Genomic DNA, 21,804 nt, shown 5'->3' on the forward strand with positions numbered 1-21,804 from the left:
ACTACAGACATATAACACTCCTCTGTACTAGGAGGATAATAACACTACAGACATATAACACTGCTCTGTACTAGGGGGATAATAACACTACAGACATATAACACTGCTCTGTACTAGGGGGATAATAACACTACAGACATAACACTGCTCTGTACTAGGAGGATAATAACACTACAGACATAACACTGCTCTGTACTAGGGGGATAATAACACCACAGACATATAACACTCCTCTGTACTAGGAGGATAATAACACTACAGACATATAACACTGCTCTGTACTAGGGGGATAATAACACTACAGACATATAACACTGCTCTGTACTAGGGGGATAATAACACTACAGACATATAACACTCCTCTGTACTAGGAGGATAATAACACTACAGACATATAACACTCCTCTGTACTAGGGGATAATAACACTACAGACATATAACACTGCTCTGTACTAGGGGGATAATAACACTACAGACATATAACACTGCTCTGTACTAGGAGGATAATAACACTACAGACATATAACACTCCTCTGTACTAGGAGGATAATAACACTACAGACATATAACACTGCTCTGTACTGGGGGGATAATAACACTACAGACATATAACACTCCTCTGTACTAGGGGATAATAACACTACAGACATATAACACTGCTCTGTACTAGGGGGATAATAACACTACAGACATATAACACTCCTCTGTACTAGGAGGATAATAACACTACAGACATATAACACTGCTCTGTACTAGGGGGATAATAACACTACAGACATATAACACTGCTCTGTACTAGGGGGATAATAACACTACAGACATAACACTGCTCTGTACTAGGAGGATAATAACACTACAGACATAACACTGCTCTGTACTAGGGGGATAATAACACCACAGACATATAACACTGCTCTGTACTAGGGGGATAATAACACTACAGACATATAACACTGCTCTGTACTAGGAGGATAATAACACTACAGACATATAACACTGCTCTGTACTAGGATAATAACACTACAGACATATAACACTGCTCTGTACTAGAAGGATAATAACACTACAGACATATAACACTCCGGTACCGGACACGTCACGCTGTCCGCCTCCGGTATCTGCTCTGTGACTTCTCACCCTTCTTCCTGCTCTTCCGCCATCTTCCTCTGGACTTTGAGTCGCCGGTTATGACGTCACGCATGCGCCTTGATTGCTAGGCAACTGTACTAAACCGGAAGCGCAACTTGTCTGATGTCTGGCTGTCGTAGTAAGCGGGTAAGTGATGTACGCGGCGGAATACGGGGGAGAGCGCGTGTGTGCATCCTCATATACCGCTGTGTGCTCCCCCCCCCCCCTATATACTCCCGTGTGCTCCCCCCCGTATATACTCCTGCGCTCCCCCCCGTATATACTCCTGCGCTCCCCCCCGCGTATGCTCCCGTGCGCTCCCCCCCGCGTATGCTCCCGTGCGCTCCCCCCCGCGTATGCTCCCGTGCGCTCCCCCCCGCGTATGCTCCCGTGCGCTCCCCCCCGCGTATGCTCCCGTGCGCCCCCCCCCGCGTATGCTCCCGTGCGCCCCCCCCCGCGTATGCTCCCGTGCGCTCCACCCCGCGTATGCTCCCGTGCGCTCCCCCCCGCGTATGCTCGCGTGCGCTCCCCCCCGCGTAAGCTCCCGTGCGCTCCCCCCCGCGTATGCTCCCGTGCGCTCCCCCCCGCGTATGCTCGCGTGCGCTCCCCCCCGCGTATGCTCGCGTGCGCTCCCCCCCGCGTATGCTCGCGTGCGCTCCCCCCCGCGTATGCTCGCGTGCGCTCCCCCCGCGTATGCTCGCGTGCGCTCCCCCCGCGTATGCTCGCGTGCGCTCCCCCCCGCGTATGCTCCCGTGCGCTCCCCCCGCGTATGCTCCCGTGCGCTCCCCCCCGCGTATGCTCGCGTGCGCTCCCCCCCGCGTATGCTCGCGTGCGCTCCCCCCCGCGTATGCTCGCGTGCGCTCCCCCCCGCGTATGCTCGCGTGCGCTCCCCCCCGCGTATGCTCGCGTGCGCTCCCCCCCGCGTATGCTCGCGTGCGCTCCCCCCCCGCGTATGCTCGCGTGCGCTCCCCCCCCGCGTATGCTCCCGTGCGCTCCCCCCCGCGTATGCTCGCGTGCGCTCCCCCCCGCGTATGCTCCCGTGCGCCCCCCCCCCCCCCCCGCGTATGCTCCCGTGCGCTCCCCCCCCGCGTATGCTCCCGTGCGCTCCCCCCCCGCGTATGCTCCCGTGCGCTCCCCCCCCGCGTATGCTCCCGTGCGCTCCCCCCCCGCGTATGCTCCCGTGCGCTCCCCCCCCGCGTATGCTCCCGTGCGCTCCCCCCCCGCGTATGCTCCCGTGCGCTCCCCCCCCGCGTATGCTCCCGTGCGCTCCCCCCCCGCGTATGCTCCCGTGCGCTCCCCCCCCGCGTATGCTCCCGTGCGCTCCCCCCCCGCGTATGCTCCCGTGCGCTCCCCCCCCGCGTATGCTCCCGTGCGCTCCCCCCCGCGTATGCTCCCGTGCGCTCCCCCCCGCGTATGCTCCCGTGCGCTCCCCCCCGCGTATGCTCCCGTGCGCTCCCCCCCGCGTATGCTCCCGTGCGCTCCCCCCCGCGTATGCTCCCGTGCGTTCCCCCCCGCGTATGCTCCCGTGCGCTCCCCCCCGCGTATGCTCCCGTGCGCTCCCCCCCGCGTATGCTCCCGTGCGCTCCCCCCCGCGTATGCTCCCGTGCGCTCCCCCCCGCGTATGCTCCCGTGCGCTCCCCCCCGCGTATGCTCCCCCCGCGTATGCTCCCGTGCGCTCCCCCCGCGTATGCTCGCGTGCGCTCCCCCCCCGCGTATGCTCCCGTGCGCTCCCCCCCCCGCGTATGCTCCCGTGCGCTCCCCCCCCGCGTATGCTCCCGTGCGCTCGCCCCCCGCGTATGCTCCCGTGCGCTCGCCCCCCGCGTATGCTCCCGTGCGCTCCCCCCCGCGTATGCTCCCGTGCATGCTCCCCCCCGCGTATGCTCCCGTGCATGCTCCCCCCCGCGTATGCTCCCGTGCATGCTCCCCCCCGCGTATGCTCCCGTGCGCTCCCCCCCCCGCGTATGCTCCCGTGCGCTCCCCCCCCGCGTATGCTCCCGTGCGCTCCCCCCCCGCGTATGCTCCCGTGCGCTCCCCCCCCGCGTATGCTCCCGTGCGCTCCCACCCGCGTATGCTCCCGTGCGCTCCCCCCCGCGTATGCTCCCGTGCGCTCCCCCCCGCGTATGCTCCCGTGCGCTCCCCCCCGCGTATGCTCCCGTGCGCTCCCCCCCGCGTATGCTCCCGTGCGCTCCCCCCCGCGTATGCTCCCGTGCGCTCCCCCCCGCGTATGCTCCCGTGCGCTCCCCCCCGCGTATGCTCCCGTGCGCTCCCCCCCGCGTATGCTCCCGTGCGCTCCCCCCGCGTATGCTCCCGTGCGCTCCCCCCCGCGTATGCTCCCGTGCGCTCCCCCCCGCGTATGCTCCCGTGCGCTCCCCCCCCGCGTATGCTCCCGTGCGCTCCCCCCCCCGCGTATGCTCCCGTGCGCTCCCCCCCCGCGTATGCTCCCGTGCGCTCCCCCCCGCGTATGCTCCCGTGCGCTCCCCCCCCCGTGTATGCTCCCGTGCGCTCCCCCCCCCGTGTATGCTCCCGTGCGCTCCCCCCCGTGTATGCTCCCGTGCGCTCCCCCCCGTGTATGCTCCCGTGCGCTCCCCCCCGTGTCTGCTCCCGTGCGCTCCCCCCCCCCCCCGTATATACTCCCGTGCGCTCCCCCCCCCCGTATATACTCCCGTGCGCTCCCCCCCCCGTATATACTCCCGTGCGCTCCCCCCCCCGTATATACTCCCGTGCGCTCCCCCCCCCCGTATATACTCCCGTGTGCTCCCCCCCCCGTATATACTCCCGTGCGCTCCCCCCCCCGTATATACTCCCGTGCGCTCCCCCCCCCGTATATACTCCCGTGCGCTCCCCCCCCCGTATATACTCCCGTGTGCTCCCCCCCCCGTATATACTCCCGTGCGCTCCCCCCCCCCCCCGTATATACTCCTGGTCCCAGCTCTATGAAGGTCATTCCCTAGATCCCCCGTGTGCTCCCCCCCGCGTATGCTCGCGTGCGCTCCCCCCCCGCGTATGCTCGCGTGCGCTCCCCCCCCGCGTATGCTCCCGTGCGCTCCCCCCCGCGTATGCTCGCGTGCGCTCCCCCCCGCGTATGCTCCCGTGCGCCCCCCCCCCCCCCGCGTATGCTCCCGTGCGCTCCCCCCCCGCGTATGCTCCCGTGCGCTCCCCCCCCGCGTATGCTCCCGTGCGCTCCCCCCCCGCGTATGCTCCCGTGCGCTCCCCCCCCGCGTATGCTCCCGTGCGCTCCCCCCCCCGCGTATGCTCCCGTGCGCTCCCCCCCCGCGTATGCTCCCGTGCGCTCCCCCCCCGCGTATGCTCCCGTGCGCTCCCCCCCCGCGTATGCTCCCGTGCGCTCCCCCCCCGCGTATGCTCCCGTGCGCTCCCCCCCCGCGTATGCTCCCGTGCGCTCCCCCCCCGCGTATGCTCCCGTGCGCTCCCCCCCGCGTATGCTCCCGTGCGCTCCCCCCCGCGTATGCTCCCGTGCGCTCCCCCCCGCGTATGCTCCCGTGCGCTCCCCCCCGCGTATGCTCCCGTGCGTTCCCCCCCGCGTATGCTCCCGTGCGCTCCCCCCCCGCGTATGCTCCCGTGCGCTCCCCCCCCGCGTATGCTCCCGTGCGCTCCCCCCCCGCGTATGCTCCCGTGCGCTCCCCCCCCGCGTATGCTCCCGTGCGCTCCCCCCCGCGTATGCTCCCGTGCGCTCCCCCCCGCGTATGCTCCCGTGCGCTCCCCCCCGCGTATGCTCCCGTGCGCTCCCCCCCGCGTATGCTCCCGTGCGTTCCCCCCCGCGTATGCTCCCGTGCGCTCCCCCCCGCGTATGCTCCCGTGCGCTCCCCCCCGCGTATGCTCCCGTGCGCTCCCCCCCGCGTATGCTCCCGTGCGCTCCCCCCCGCGTATGCTCCCGTGCGCTCCCCCCCGCGTATGCTCCCGTGCGCTCCCCCCCGCGTATGCTCCCCCCGCGTATGCTCCCGTGCGCTCCCCCTGCGTATGCTCGCGTGCGCTCCCCCCCCCGCGTATGCTCCCGTGCGCTCCCCCCCCCGCGTATGCTCCCGTGCGCTCCCCCCCCGCGTATGCTCCCGTGCGCTCGCCCCCCGCGTATGCTCCCGTGCGCTCGCCCCCCGCGTATGCTCCCGTGCGCTCCCCCCCGCGTATGCTCCCGTGCATGCTCCCCCCCGCGTATGCTCCCGTGCATGCTCCCCCCCGCGTATGCTCCCGTGCATGCTCCCCCCCGCGTATGCTCCCGTGCGCTCCCCCCCCGCGTATGCTCCCGTGCGCTCCCCCCCCGCGTATGCTCCCGTGCGCTCCCCCCCCGCGTATGCTCCCGTGCGCTCCCCCCCGCGTATGCTCCCGTGCGCTCCCCCCCGCGTATGCTCCCGTGCGCTCCCCCCCGCGTATGCTCCCGTGCGCTCCCCCCGCGTATGCTCCCGTGCGCTCCCCCCCGCGTATGCTCCCGTGCGCTCCCCCCCGCGTATGCTCCCGTGCGCTCCCCCCCCGCGTATGCTCCCGTGCGCTCCCCCCCCCGCGTATGCTCCCGTGCGCTCCCCCCCCGCGTATGCTCCCGTGCGCTCCCCCCCGCGTATGCTCCCGTGCGCTCCCCCCCCCGTGTATGCTCCCGTGCGCTCCCCCCCCCGTGTATGCTCCCGTGCGCTCCCCCCCGTGTATGCTCCCGTGCGCTCCCCCCCGTGTATGCTCCCGTGCGCTCCCCCCCGTGTCTGCTCCCGTGCGCTCCCCCCCCCCCCCGTATATACTCCCGTGCGCTCCCCCCCCCCGTATATACTCCCGTGCGCTCCCCCCCCCGTATATACTCCCGTGCGCTCCCCCCCCCGTATATACTCCCGTGCGCTCCCCCCCCCCGTATATACTCCCGTGTGCTCCCCCCCCCGTATATACTCCCGTGCGCTCCCCCCCCCCCCCCCCCCCCCCCCGTATATACTCCTGGTCCCAGCTCTATGAAGGTCATTCCCTAGATCCCCCGTGTGGTTCTGGGATTTTTGCTCTCCGTTCTTGTGATCATTTTGACCCCTCGGGGTGAGGTCTTGCGTGGTCCCCAGATTAAGGAAGATTATCAGTGGTCTTGTATGTCTTCCATTTTCTAATTATTGCTCCCACTGTTGATTTCTTCACTCCAAGCTACTTGCCTATTGCAGATTCAGTCTTCCCAGCCTGGTGCAGGGCTACAGTTTTGTTTCTGGTGTCCTTCGACAGCTCTTTGGTCTTCACCATAGTGGAGTTTGGAGTGTGACTGAGGTTGTGGACAGGAGTCTTTTATACTGATAACGAGGTCAAACGGGCCATTAGTACAGGTAATGAGTGGAGGACAGAGGAGCCTCTTAAAGAAGAAGTTACAGGTCTGTGAGAGCCAGGAATTTTGCTTGTTTTTAGGTGACCAAATACTTATTTTCCACCATAATTTGCAAAATAAATCTCCCAAATCAGACAAGGTGATTTTCTGGATTTGTTTTCTCATTGTGACTCTCATAGTTGTGGGCTACCTATGATGTCAGTTACAGGCCGCTCTCATATTTTCTCTTTGCCATGACAGCACCCACTGATAGAGGGGGTCCGCCCCTAGGAACAGGAAACCTAGAGAGAGATAAAAGCGGCGGCCCCCTCGCTCCTCAGTTGGGTTCCTGTTCCTAGAAGGGAACCTGCAGAGATTATTCTTTGAAGATGTATCTAAGAGGAGGAGTCCTGGCCGGGATTGCTGCCTGTGCGGTTTCTTATAGAGCGGCAGGGGCACCATTGTCAGGATCGGGGGGATGATCCTTTTGGCTCCACGTCCTCTGAATAGAATGCTCCTGGACTCATTTTTAGTAAGTGCTGCCGAAGGATTTAGATGCAAGGGGCATGGTTTCTCCCGGTGGCAGCGCGGTCGCCGGAGCATGGATGGAGGTAAGGGGTACAAGCCCTACCTGAAAAGCCGCGTGGAGGATTGTTCCGGCTGTGCGCCTCTGTTGAGGAGTCGTGGCTGTGAGTGGGCCTCGGGCTCTCGCGCGCATGCGCCGTTGCCAGAGCGCCTAGGAAGTGATCAGGTATACTTCCGGGGCTGTGTGGGGAATGCGGTGACGCAAATCACAGCGGTCGCCATTTCGGAGGCTGGCTGCGGCTGAAAGCGGTACCCGGAAGTGAGGACGCCTCCGGATGCATGGTAAAAAAAAAACAAAAAAAAAACCAAACAAAAGGGGAGTATATGGTAATGTCTAGCCTCTAATGGCCAGTGCCATATAAGCACAAGGTGGTGGATGTACGTGTGCGCTACAATGTCATCTAATGACAGTGTTTCACGCCCACTGGAGGAGCTAATGTTGCCTACCCGCAACAATAGCAAGAAAGATGGAAGTGGACACTCTAAACAGTGATTCCATGGATAAGGCGGGGAAAGATAAGAAATCGGCTCGTTCCACACCCCAGCCTAAGGCTGCCTTCACACTATCAGTATTTGGTCAGTATTTTACATCAGTAAAACCAGGAGTGGTGATAAATGCAGAAGTGGAGCATATGTTTCTATTATACTTTTCCTCTAATTGTTCCACTCCTGGTTTTGGCTACAAATACTGATGTAAAATACTGGCCAAATACTGCTAGTGTGACGGCAGCCTTAGCCGTCATCCTTGCAGCCGGTATTTTTTGCTGACAAATCACCTGGGTGAGTGTTAGATCAGTCATGTCTAAGCTGATGGTCGCCTATCTGTTTATGTGTCCATAGGCTAAAAAAAACGGAAGGTCCAAGCACAAGCGGAGTGCCCTATGTTCGGAACCCCTTCCAGACACCTCAAGAGGTTATGTCAGTTTTGTATTAACCATACCCTGCAGGAGGAGGCTTCAGTAGGAACGGAGGACATACGCCTAATGATTTGGGAGGAACTACAATCCCTGGGGGGTGGGGGGTTCTGGTAGTAGGATAGGGAGAAAGTCCAGCAGCAAAATGGCATCTCCCAGAGCAGAATCCTCTTCCGAGTCAGGTGAATTTAATTCAGATGCTTCCCAGAGGTCCGTGTCCTCGGAAGATGAGGATCATGTATGTTTTCCGACTGACAGTGTTAACAACTTAGTCAAGTCAGTAAGAGACACGATGGGGTTATCAGAAGCTAAGGAACCCCAGACTCCTCAAGAGGTCCTGTTCGCAGGGCTCTCCCAGTGGAAAGGACGGGTTCTTCCTGTGATCCAGAAAATTAAGGAACTTGTGAAAAAAGAGTGGGAAAAACAAGGGCAAAGAGGTTTTATGCCCGCGGCATCAAAGAGACGGTACCCGTTTGATGATGAGGACTTGTCCTCCTGGTTGAAAGCACCCAAGGTTGATGCGGCAGTTGCTTCTACCTCATGTCGGTCCTCCTTACCGGTGGAAGATGCAGGTACTTTGTCTGATCCAAAGGATCGTAAATCAGACACACTTCTAAAGAGATCCTGGGAGTCCTGCACAGCACTAATTTCGGCCACATGTACAGGAAGGATCTATGCTTGTCTGGCTGGATCAGCTGGAACAAAATATAAAAAACGGCATGTCTAGGGATAAGTTACGTTCCTCCAGTCCTTTAATTAAAGGGGCAACGGCTTTTGTCAGACGCTTCTATTCACTCTCTCCGTCTAGCAGCCAGGACGGCGGGTTTAACCAATACAGCCCGCAGAGCAATATGGTTAAAAAGTTGGAAGGGTAACGCCCAAACCAGATCCAAACTCTGCACCATACCCTGCAGGGTGAGTACCTGTTTGGGGCAGTATTAGATGACATCCTGACTAAAGCAGGAGAGAGGAAAAAAGGGATTCCTAATCTGTTCATTCCCTCCTACAGAAGAGCATTCAGAAATCAGCATTTGGCAGGAAAAAGGACTATAAAGACCGCTGGAATAATAAAGATTTCAGGCAGAAGGGGAACCTCTTTAACAGACTTCCCTTCAAGCCGCATATAGATTCCTCTAGTTCTGCTCTACCGGTGGGGGCAGATTACTTCATTTCTGCCATCAATGGAGGGCAATAACAGTTAACCCCTGGACCATTAACATCGTAACATCTGGCTTAACCTTAGACTTTATCCGGAGACCTCCGGATTCCTTACTATTGACTTACTTAAAATCACAGGTTCAACAGGAGGCGTTAGAATCAGAAATTAAAAGCCTTTTATCTAAACGAGTATTAATAGAAGTTGCGGCACATCAAAAAGGGAAAGGCTTTTACTCCTCCTTATTTCTGATCCCCAAGCCTGATGGTTCGTTTAGAACCATAATTAAAGGGAACCTGTCACCACGTTTTTGGAAGATGGGATAAAAATAGCGTTAAATAGGGGCAGAGGTGGGCGTTACATTAGAGTGTTTGTTATGCGTTTATTACCCACCTAAGTTGCCGAAATACCTTTGCAAAGTCTCCGTTTTCGCCTGTCAATCAGGCTGGTCTGGTCAGATGGGCGTTGTCTTCCCCCAGATTTTGCGTAGTTTTCCGTTGGTGGCGTAGTGGTGTGCGCATGCCCAAGGTCCCGAATCCTCTGCCAGGGGATTTCAAAGAGCGCGGTGTCCGTTATTGCATTGGTGATCGGTGGGCGCGGCCATCTTCCTTTGGCCGCGCGTGCGCAGAAGCGGCGCTCTGCTGGCCGCGGCTTCAGGAAAATGGCCGCCGCGATATCCATCTGCGCACGCGCGGCATCCCGCGGCCATTTTCCTGATGCCGCGGCCAGCAGAGCGCCGCTTCTGCGCACGCGCGGCCAAAGGAAGATGGCCGCGCCCACCGATCACCAATGCAATAACGGACACCGCGCTCTTTGAAATCCCCTGGCAGAGGATTCGGGACCTTGGGCATGCGCACACCACTACGCCACCAACGGAAAACTACGCAAAATCTGGGGGAAGACAACGCCCATCTGACCAGACTAGCCTGATTGACAGGCGAAAACGGAGACTTTGCAAAGGTATTTCGGCAACTTAGGTGGGTAATAAACGCATAACAAACACACTAATGTAACGCCCACCTCTGCCCCTATTTAACGCTATTTTTATCCCATCTTCCAAAAACATGGTGACAGGTTCCCTTTAATCTAAGAAAATTAAATATCTTTTTAAGATCTAAAACCTTAAAAATGGAGTCTATACGTTCAGCCATAAAGATTTTATTTCCTGGTTGTTATATGGCTGTATTAGATCTTAAAGATGCGTATTACCATCTGCCTATACATATTTCACATCAACAATTTTTTTCAGGGTAGCAGTCACATTAAGGGGTCAGATCTGTCATCTACAATTCACGGCGATGCCCTTCGGGTTGTCTATGGCACCCCGTGTTTTTACCAAATTGATGTTGGAAGTGATGTCTTTACGAGTTAAAAATACCCTTGTTATTCCTTACCTCAATGATCTTCTCATAGTAGGGAATTCCCCTCTTCAATGTGAACAGAGACTAGCAGAGATAGTTTCGTCCTTACAGACTCTAGGCTGGATAATAAACTGGAAAAAATGTAACCTGCCAGATGTTCCTAGGACTTCATCTGGACTCAGTAAACCAAAAATGTCTCCTTCCAGATGCGAAAAAGTTATCTATAATTATTAAAGTAAGCCTAGCTGTTAGCGAGCATAGTATGTCTTTGAGAAGTATGTCCTTACTGGGATCGTTGACCTCTTGTATTCCCGCATTACAGTGGGCTCAACTTCATACTAGGAAGTTGCAAAAATTTGTTTTAGAGGAAGATAGAAGGCTGCGGGGACATTTAGAAGATACATTATCCCTGACATCAGATGTAGTCCAATCCCTTAAATGGTGGTTAAACCTGGTTAATCTCTCGGGAGGGTTCCTTGGATTGTTGTCCCTTCAAACATAATTACCACAGACGCAAGTCCCTTTGGGGGGGGGCACATTTCAGGGACAAAATAGTATAGGGCCGGTGGTCTAGGGCTGAGAATGATGACTCTTCAAATGTGAGAGAGTTAAAGGCTATATATCATGCCAGTTACAAGGATCCCACACAAGAATTCAGTCCGACAACACCACCTCAGTAGCTTATCTAAACCATCAAGGAGGTACGTGGTCAGACACACTCATGTCCATTACAGCAGACGTTCTGGATCTAGCCGAGAAACACCTCTTGTCCCTATCAACCATACATGTCAGAGGCATAGACAACTCCAGAGCAGATTTTCTCAGCCGCCACACCCTGCACTAGGGGGATTGGGTGCTCAGCAGGTGAATTTTCAGACTAACTGCTATGTGGGGGCTACCACAAATAGACTTATTCGCCACGAGAGATAACAGGCAGGTCAAAAAATTTGCTTCATTGTACAAGAGGGGCAATCCGGACATATTCGACGCCTTGCAGATCCCATAGACATTTCATGTGGCCTATGCCTTCCCACCTTTGATTCTTTTACCTGTAGTCATCAGGAAGATAAGGGAAGAAGGAGCAAGGGTAATTTTAATAGCTCCGTTTTGGCCCAAGAGGCCGTGGTTCTCATGGCTAAAAGCCATGTCAATTTCTGATCCATGGATTCTTCCAGAGGTCAGAGACCTACTGTCACAAGGCCCTTTCTTCCACCCTCAGGTCACGGGTCTGCACCTCATGGCATGGAATTTGAAAGGCGGCTACTAAAACCTAGAGGATTCTCTGATGGTTTAATTGATACCCTTTTAAAAAGTAGAAAGGTGTCCACATCAAAGATCTACACCAACGTCTGGAGGAAATTTTTAGTTTCACTCTGTAAATCTAGCTACTGAAGTGCCTATATCTCCTATATTGGAGTTCCTACTAAAAGGTCGTGAATTAGGGCTTTCAGTTAGTACTCTAAAAGTGCAAATTTGAGCTTTGGGGGCCTTTATATAATTATGATGTTGCAGGTAATAAATGGGTGTCTCGTTTCATATCAGCATGCCAGCGTTCAGACCCAGTCCACGTACCACAGGTTCCACCATGGGATCTGAATTTAGTCCTAGATGCCTTAACAGAGAGCCCATTCGAGCCCCTCCTGTTAGCCTCAACAAAATATATCTCATTAAAAACAATATTATTAGTGGCCTTGGTGTCGGCTAGGAGAGTGAGTGACCTTCAGGCTTTATCAATAGATCCTCCTTTTTTGTCAATATTTCCTGACAGAATAGTCTGATCTTCCCAAGATGGCTACCAAATTCCATAGGTCACAAGATATCTTCCTGCCAGCCTTTCATGATAATCCTTCAAAACCACAGGAAGAGAAACTCCATACCTTGGACATTAAAAGAACTGTTTTAACTTACTTAGATAGGACTAGGCCCTGGAGGCAGAGCAGGGCTCTTTGTGTCTTTCCAGGGTAATAAGAAAGGATCCAAGGTCACGAAAAACACGCTGTCTCGCTGGATCAGAGACGCAATAACACTGGTATATAAGGCCAAAGGAAGAAATCCACCAGAAAATGTGGGAGCACACTCCGCAAGGGCCGTATCCTCTTCCTGGGCTGAAAGAGCGGATGTTCCTATAGATCTTATATGTAAGGCCGCAACCTGGTCTTCGCCTTCTACCTTCTATAGGCTAGACTTGTCTTCGTCTGATTTGGCCTTTGGAATATCAGTTCTTGACATGGTGAACCCCCCAGGTGATTGTCTCTGTAAATCTCTCCGTGGGTGCTGTCGTGGCGAAGAGAACAAAAAGGATTACTTACCGGTAATGCCCTTTTATAGAGCCCACGACAGCACCCACTCACTTCCCTCCCTTTATTATAGTTGCATGTGGTACCTTCCGGTGGTGAGGGGTCAATTGTATATAGTAGGCTGTACATAATGTAAGGTTGCAGATTGGTATATATACCTTGTTATGAAGTAAAATAACTAAAGCCTGGTGGCGGTTCCTCCCATTCTCTGTAATACAAAGGGAGAATAAACTCCAAGCAAATGTGGCGCTAAGCACCTACGGATTTTTTGAATGCATCCACTTCCAGTGAAAAATGTTAATAAAAATTCATTTTATTTTTTTTTTTTAAATACAGTACAACGCGTTTCGGCTGCTATTTTTACAGTGCAGCCTTCATCAGGTAGCAAAAAAAACAAAACAAAAAAAAAACAAACAAAAAGAACAGACATACAATAAGCACTATAAAGTGATGTTACAACCTCCAAGTTTTCTTATTTATGAGGGTTCCTAGAAGGGATTAGCAGGGCGGGACCCGGGATCAGGTTCTCCTTCCTAACGAATATCTACATGGTAGCGTCTAAAGAGACTCATTTTTTTTATATATATATATATATGCCATTTAGTACTTCTATTCTATCCAAAATGAGCTTATAAATACATGGTGTTACATTGTTACACACAAACATAACATTATAAGTATAGGTATACACATAATTATAAATATGATTCGCTCTAATACTTTATCAATTTTACTACTATCATCTCTACATGAATCAATTCATCCCATAAAAAATACATAAAGGACTTTTTTGTGTTTTGTTTTAACCCCTTAACGACCGCCGATACGCCTTTTAACGGCGGCAGTTAAGGGTACTTAAACCACAGCGCCGTTAATTAACGGCGCTGTGGAAAAAGTGAATAGCGCCCCCCAGAGTCGGATTTTTTCTGGGGTCTCGGTTGCTGAGGGTAGCGGAGACCCCAGAGAACATGATTTGGGGGGTTTTTACCGACCCCCGAGTTGCGATCGCCAGTAATTAACTGTTTACCGGCGGTCTCAACAAAAAAAAACAAAACGCGGTTTGCCATTTAATTTCTCTGTCCTCCGATGTGATCGCACATCGGAGGACAGAGAAATGGGGTCCCCGATCGCCCCCGATACTCACCTATCTCCCCCGGTGCTCCTCGTGGCTCCCGATGGGCGCCGCCATCTTTTTCCTGGGAAAAAATGGCGGGCGCATGCGCAGTGCACCCGGAAGATCTTTGGGGTCTCGGCTGCCCGGGGTAGCCGAGACCCCAAAGAACATGATCGGGGTCAGTTTTTACCGATCCCTGTTTTGCGATCGCCGGTAATTAACTGTTTACCGGCGACCGCAAAAAAAAAAAAAAAGCGATGTCATTCTCTGTCCTCTGATGTGATCGCACATCAGAGGACAGAGAAATAGGGGGATTCGGGGACCCTGTTATCCTTACCGGTGTCCCTGGGTCTTCCTGTGTCCTCTCCTGGCCACCGGCTTCTTGCTCCGGTAAGAAAATGGCGGGCGAATGCACAGTGCGCCTGCCATGATCTGCCGGCCGGCAGAGGAAGATTCTTCCACTTGTTTTATTTTGGTCACTGTGAGATCCTATCACAGTGATCAAAATAAAAAAAATAGTAAATAACCCCCCCCCCCCTTTATCACCCCCTTAGTAAGAAAAAAATAATAAAATAAAAAAAAATGTATGAATTTCTATTTTCCAAATAGGGTTAGGGTTAGGATATGTGCACACGTAGAATGGTTCTCTGCGGATTTTTCCGCAGATGATTTGATAAATCCGCAGGGCCAAAACGCTGCGTTTTTCCTGTGGATTTATCGCGGATGTACCGCAGTTTTTGTGTGGATTCCCCTGCGGTTTTACACCTGCAGTTTTCTATTATGGAGCAGGTGTAAAACCACTGCGGAATCCGTAGAAAGAATTGACATGCTGCGGAATGTAAACCGCTGCGTTTCCGCATGTTTTTTTCCGCAGCATGGGAACAGCGTTTTGTTTCCCATAGGTTTACATTGTACTGTAAACTCACGGGAAACTGCTGCGGACCCGCAGCAAAATCCACGTGTGCACATAGCCTTTGGGTTAGGGCTTGGGTTAAAGTTAGGGTTAGAGCTAGGGTTAGAGCTAGGGTTAGGGTTGGGGCTAGGTTTAGGGCTAAAGTTAGTGTTTGGGCTAAAGTTAGGGTTAGGGGTAGGGTTGGGGCTAAATTTAGGGTTAGAGTTGGGATTAGGGTTTGGATTAGGGTTGGCATTAGGGTTAGGATTAGGGTTAGGGGTGTATTGGGATTAGGGTTAGGTTTTGAGGTTAGGGTTGAGACTAGGATTAGGGGTGTGTTGGGTTTACGGTTTTGATTAGGGTTATGGTTAGCTTTGGGTTTAGGGTTAGGGGTGTTTTGGGGGTTAGGGTTGTGATTAGGATTATGGATCGGGTTGGGGTTAGGGGTGTGTTGGGGTTAGGGTTGGAGTTAGAATTGGGGGTTTCCACTGTTTAGGTACATCAGGGGGTCTCTAAACACCACAGCCAATTTTGCGCTCAAAAAGTCAAATGGTGCTCCCTCCCTTCTGAGCTCTGCCGTGCGCCCAAACAGTGGTTTACCCCCACATATGGGGCATCAGCGTACTTGGGATAAATTGGACAACAACTTTTGGGGTCCAATTTCTCCTTTTACCCTTGTGAAAATAAAAACTTGGGGGCTAAAAAATCTTTTTTGTGGAAATTTTTTTTTTTTATTTTCACGACTCTGCATTATAAACTTCTGTGAAGCACTTGAGCATTCAAAGTTCTCACCACACATCTAGATAAGTTCCTTGGGGGGTCTAGTTTCCAAAATGGGGTCACTTGTGGGGGGTTTCTACTGTTTAGGTACATCAGGGTCTCTGCAAATGCGACATAACGCCCGCCGACCATTCTATCAAAGTCTGCATTCCAAAACGGCGCTCCTTCCCTTCCGAGCTCTGCCATGCGCCCAAACAGTGGTTTATCCCCCACATATGGGGTATCGGCCTACTCGGCTTAAATTGCACAATAAATTTTGGGGTCCAATTTCTCCTGTTACCCTTGTGAAAGTAAAAATTTGGGGGTGAAAAGATCATTTTTGTGGAAAAAATATGATTTTTTTTATTTTCATGGCTCTACATTATAAACTTCTGTGAAGCAGTTGGGGGTTCATAGTGCTCACCACACATCTAGATAAGCTCTTTGGGGGTCTAGTTTCTACTGTTTAGGTACATCAGGAGCTCTGCAATTGCAACATGACACCCGCAGACCATCCCATCAAAGTCTGCATTCCAAGCGGCGCTTCTTCCCTTCCGAGCCCTGATGGGTGCCCAAACAGTGCCCCCCCACATATGGGGTATCAGCGTGCTCAGGACAAACTGGTCAACAGATGTTGGTGTCCAATGTCTCCTGTTACCCTTGAGAAAATAAAAAATTGCAGGCTAAAAAATAATTTTTAAGGGAAGAAAAGGATTTTTTTATTTTCACGGCTCTACTTTATAAACTTCTGTGAAGCACTTGGGGGCTCAAAGTGCTCACCACACATCTAGATAAGTTCCTTAAGGGGTCCAGTTTCCAAAATGGTATCACTTGTGGGGGGTTCCCACTGTTTAGGCACATCAGGGGCTCTCTAAACGTGACATGACGTCCGATCTCAATTCCAGCCAATTCTACATTGAAAAAGTCAAACGGCGCTCCTTCACTTCCAAGCTCTGCGGTGCGCCCAAACAGTGGTTTACCCCCACATATGGGGTATCGACGTACTCAGGAGAATTTGCACAACAACTTTTGTGGTCTAATCTCTCCTGTTACCCTTGGGAAAATAAGAATTTGTGGGCGAAAAGATCATTTTTGTGTAAACAAATGCAATTTTTTATTTTCACGGCTCTACTTTATAAACTTCTGTGAAGCACTTGGGGGCTCAATGTGCTCACCCCACATCCAGTTAAGTTCCTTAAGGGGTCTAGTTTCCAAAATGGTGTCACTTGTGGGGGGTTTCCACTGTTTACGCACATCAGGGGCTCTCCAAACGCGACATGGCGTCCGATCTCAATTCCAGCCAATTCTGCATTGAAAAAGTCAAACGGCACTCCTTCACTTCCAAGCTCTGCGGTTTACCCCCACATATGGGGTATCGACGTATTCAGGAGAAATTGCACAACAAAATGTATGGTTACATTTCTGTTTTTACACTTGTGAAAATAAAAAATATGGTTCTGAATTAAAATGTTTGCAAAAAAAGTTTAAATGTTCGGTTTTTTTCCTTACACATTGTTTCAGTTCCTGTGAAGCACGTAAAGGGTTAATAAACTTCTTGAATGTGGTTTTGAGCACCTTGAGGGGTGCAGTTTTTAGAATGGTGTCACACTTGGGTATTTTCCATCATATAGACCCCTCAAAATGACTTCAAATGAGATGTGGTCCCTAAAAAAAAAAAAATGGTGTTGTAAAAATGAGAAATTGCTGGTCAACTTTTAACCCTTATAACTCCCTAACAAAAAAAAAATTTTGCTTCCAAAATTGTGCTGATGTAAAGTAGACATGTGGGAAATGTTACTTATTAAGTATTTTGTGTGACACATCTCTGTGATTTGAGGGCATAAAAATACAAAGTTTGAAAATTGCTAAGTTTTAAAAATGTTTGCCATATTTCCATTTTTTTCATAAATAATCGCAAGTAATATCGAAGAAATGTTACTACTAACATGAAGTACAATATGTCACGAAAAAACAGTCTCAGAATCACCGGGATCTGTTAAAGCGTTCCGGAGTTATAACCTCATAAAGTGACACTGGTCAGAATTGTAAAAATTGGCCTGGTCATTCAGTACCAACTTGGCTGTCACTAAGGGGTTAAAGAAAATTTAAAAAAATAAATAAAATTAATTAAAAAAAAAAAAAAATGCAGAGGAAATTAGAGGGAAAGAACCGCCAGCAAGCAATGAGGAGAATAAGAGAAATCTTTGGAAGTTTAATTTTATAACAACTTATAATAAAGGGAATGTATTGATAAGGATCATTTAAAAAAAATATTGGTATATTTTAAAAAATGTGATTCTTGGGAAAATGCTTCCGAGGGAACCAGGAATAACTTTTAGGAGAGGGGCGACAGTGAAAAATATTGTAGGTCAGAGTGAATTAAGAGAGGTTCCAAAAATAGAAAATATGATAGGAAACAATACCAATGTGAATGGATGGAAGGTAAATCCAGGAGTCTATAGATGCTCTTCACACAAATGTAAATGTTGTAAGATCATTAACCATGGAGCTCGGAGTATTCGATCTAACACTACTGGGGAGACAATACCAATGTGAATGGAGGGAAGGTGAATCCAGGAGTCTAATGATCGTACAACATTTACATTTGTGTGAAGAGCATCTATAGACTCCTGGATTCACCTTCCCTCCATTCACATTGGTATTGTTTCCCCAGTAGTGTTAGATCGAATACTCCGAGCTCCATGGTCAATGATCGTACAACATTTACATTTGTGTGAGGAGCATCTATAGACTCCTGGATTCACCTTCCCTCCATTCACATTGGTATTGTCTCCCCAGTAGTGTTAGATCGAATACTCCGAGCTCCATGGTTAATGATCGTACAACATTTACATTTGTGTGAGGAGCATCTATAGACTCCTGGATTTACCTTCCATCCATTCACATTGGTATTGTTTCCCCAGTAGTGTTAGATCGAATACTACGAGCTCCATGGTTAATGATCGTACAACATTTACATTTGTGTGAGGAGCATCTATAGACTCCTGGATTCACCTTCCCTCCATTCACATTGGTATTGTCTCCCCAGTAGTGTTAGATCGAATACTCCGAGCTCCATGGTTAATGATCGTACAACATTTACATTTGTGTGAGGAGCATCTATAGACTCCTGGATTCACCTTCCCTCCATTCACTTTGGTATTGTCTCCCCAGTAGTATTAGATCGAATACTCCGAGCTCCATGGTTAATGATCGTACAACATTTCCATTTGTGTGAAGAGCATCTATAGACTCCTGGATTTACCTTCCATCCATTCACATTGGTATTGTCTCCCCAGTAGTGTTAGATCGAATACTCCGAGCTCCATGGTTAATGATCGTACAACATTTACATTTGTGTGAAGAGCATCTATAACCATGGAGCTCGGAGTATTCGATCTAACACTACTGGGGAGACAATACCAAAGTGAATGGAGGGAAGGTGAATCCAGGAGTCTATAGATGCTCCTCACACAAATGTAAATGTTGTACGATCATTAACCATGGAGCTCGGAGTATTCAATCTAAAGGCCCAGTCACACTTAGCGACGCTAAAGCGATCCCGACAACGATATGACCTGTCAGGGATCGTTGCTGCGTCGCTATGTGGTCGCTGGTGAGATGTCAAACAGTGAGATCTTCCCAACGACGCAGCAGCGATGTAGCGACCTGTACAACGATGTCACATGGCAGCTATTATGACGATTCAGACCTCGATGAGGGACGTCCTGTGAGACGTTGTAGTCAACGAGGTCGTTGGTAAGGTGTTAAACACAGTGATGTGTGCTACCCAGCGGGACCTCAACGATCAAAAAAAGGTCCAGGCCATTCCGACACGACCAGCGATCTCACAGCAGGGGCCTGGTCGCTGCTACGTGTCAAACATAGCGAGATCGCTACTGAGGTCGCTGTTGCGTCACAAAACTTGTGACTCAGCAGCGATCTCGCTAGCGACCTCGCTTAGTGTGACGGGGGCTTAACGCTACTGGGGAGACAATACCAATGTGAATGGAGGGGGAAGGTGAATCCAGGAGTCTATAGATGCTCTTCACACAAATGTAAATGTTGTAAGATCATTAACCATGGAGCGAGGAGTATTCGATCTAACACTACTGGGGAAACAATACCAATGTGAATGGAGGGAAGGTGAATCCAGGAGTCTATAGATGCTCCTCACACAAATGTAAATGTTGTAAGATCATTAACCATGGAGCTCGGAGTATTCGATCTAACACTACTGGGGAAACAATACCAATGTGAATGGAGGGAAGGTGAATCCAGGAGTCTATAGATGCTCCTCACACAAATGTAAATGTTGTAAGATCATTAACCATGGAGCGAGGAGTATTCGATCTAACACTACTGGGGAAACAATACCAATGTGAATGGAGGGAAGGTGAATCCAGGAGTCTATAGATGCTCCTCACACAAATGTAAATGTTGTAAGATCATTAACCATGGAGCGAGGAGTATTCGATCTAACACTACTGGGGAGACAATACCAAAGTGAATGGATGGAAGGTAAATCCAGGAGTCTATAGATGCTCTTCACACAAATGTAAATGTTGTAAGATCATTAACCATGGAGCTCGGAGTATTCGATCTAACACTACTGGGGAGACAATACCAATGTGAATGGAGGGAAGGTGAATCCAGGAGTCTATAGATGCTCTTCACACAAATGTAAATGTTGTAAGATCATTAACCATGGAGCTGGGAGTATTCGATCTAAGGCTAGTTTCACACTAGCGTTAACTGCAATACGTCGCAAATGCGTCGTTTTTGCGAAACGCCGCATCCAGCAAAAGTTTTTGCTGGATACGTTGTTTCGTCATAGAGTAACATTAGCGACGCATTTGCGACGCATTTGCGACGCATTTCCAAACGGTGAATGCGTTTGGCGGCGTTTGGGCGTATGGTAGCGGTCCGTCGGGAGAAAAAAACGTTACATGTAACGTTTTTTGCTCCCGACGGTCCGCTTTTTCCGACCGCGCATGCGCAGTCGGAACTCCGCCCCCACCTCCCCGCACTTCCCCGCACATCACAATGGGGCAGCGGATGCGTGGGAAATATGCATCCGCTGCCCCCGTTGTGCGGCGGAGACCACACTAGCGTCGGGAACGTCGGCCCGACGCGCAGCGACGGGTTGTTCCCGACGCTAGTGTGAAAGTAGCCTAACACTACTGGGGAGACAATACCAATGTGAATGGAGGGAAGGTGAATCCAGGAGTCTAATGATCGTACAACATTTACATTTGTGTGAAGAGCATCTATAGACTCCTGGATTCACCTTCCCTCCATTCACATTGGTATTGTCTCCCCAGTAGTGTTAGATCGAATACTCCTCGCTCCATGGTTAATGATCGTACAACATTTCCATTTGTGTGAAGAGCATCTATAGACGTTGTAGTCAACGAGGTCGTTGGTAAGGTGTTAAACACAGCGATGTGTGCTACCCAGCGGGACCTCAACGATCAAAAAAAGGTCCAGGCCATTCCGACACGACCAGCGATCTCACAGCAGGGGCCTGGTCGCTGCTACGTGTCAAACATAGCGAGATCGCTACTGAGGTCGCTGTTGCGTCACAAAACTTGTGACTCAGCAGCGCTCTCGCTAGCGACCTCGCTTAGTGTGACGGGGGCTTAACGCTACTGGGGAGACAATACCAATGTGAATGGAGGGGGAAGGTGAATCCAGGAGTCTATAGATGCTCTTCACACAAATGTAAATGTTGTAAGATTATTAACCATGGAGCGAGGAGTATTCGATCTAACACTACTGGGGAGACAATACCAATGTGAATGGAGGGAAGGTGAATCCAGGAGTCTATAGATGCTCTTCACACAAATGTAAATGTTGTAAGATCATTAACCATGGAGCGAGGAGTATTCGATCTAACACTACTGGGGAGACAATACCAATGTGAATGGAGGGAAGGTGAATCCAGGAGTCTATAGATGCTCCTCACACAAATGTAAATGTTGTACGATCATTAACCATGGAGCTCGGAGTATTCGATCTAACACTACTGGGGAGACAATACCAAAGTGAATGGATGGAAGGTAAATCCAGGAGTCTATAGATGCTCTTCACACAAATGTAAATGTTGTAAGATCATTAACCATGGAGCTCGGAGTATTCGATCTAACACTACTGGGGAGACAATACCAATGTGAATGGAGGGAAGGTGAATCCAGGAGTCTATAGATGCTCTTCACACAAATGTAAATGTTGTACGATCATTGACCATGGAGCTCGGAGTATTCGATCTAACACTACTGGGGAGACAATACCAAAGTGAATGGAGGGAAGGTAAATCCAGGAGTCTA

General features: G+C 51.3%; 2 protein-coding genes across 4 annotated transcripts in view; one reads left to right on the forward strand and one right to left on the reverse strand.

The window, feature by feature from the left end:
- RNF25 (ring finger protein 25) overlaps positions 1-1,190 on the reverse strand; it is a 57,421-nt gene extending 56,231 nt beyond the window's left edge. The window contains exon 1 of one of the 2 annotated variants that reach the window (XM_077273580.1): positions 1,089-1,167. Coding sequence is in view for 1 of the 2 variants with exons in the window: in XM_077273579.1 (XP_077129694.1) it covers positions 1,138-1,160 (23 nt within the window). In the remaining variant the exon portion in view is untranslated. Of the gene's footprint in view, positions 1-1,088 lie in introns of both variants that reach the window. The other variant, XM_077273579.1, reaches the window with a different exon arrangement.
- Positions 1,191-1,231: 41 nt separating this feature from the next.
- The window catches only part of STK36 (serine/threonine kinase 36), a 156,686-nt gene continuing 136,113 nt past the window's right edge, over positions 1,232-21,804 (forward strand). For both annotated transcript variants that reach the window (XM_077273575.1, XM_077273576.1), the window contains exon 1: positions 1,232-1,275. The gene's annotated coding sequence lies outside the window, so the exon portion shown is untranslated. The remainder of the gene's footprint in view (positions 1,276-21,804) is intronic.

The sequence above is a fragment of the Ranitomeya variabilis genome, chromosome 7, assembly GCF_051348905.1.
Source record: "Ranitomeya variabilis isolate aRanVar5 chromosome 7, aRanVar5.hap1, whole genome shotgun sequence".
Lineage (NCBI taxonomy): Eukaryota > Metazoa > Chordata > Amphibia > Anura > Dendrobatidae > Ranitomeya > Ranitomeya variabilis.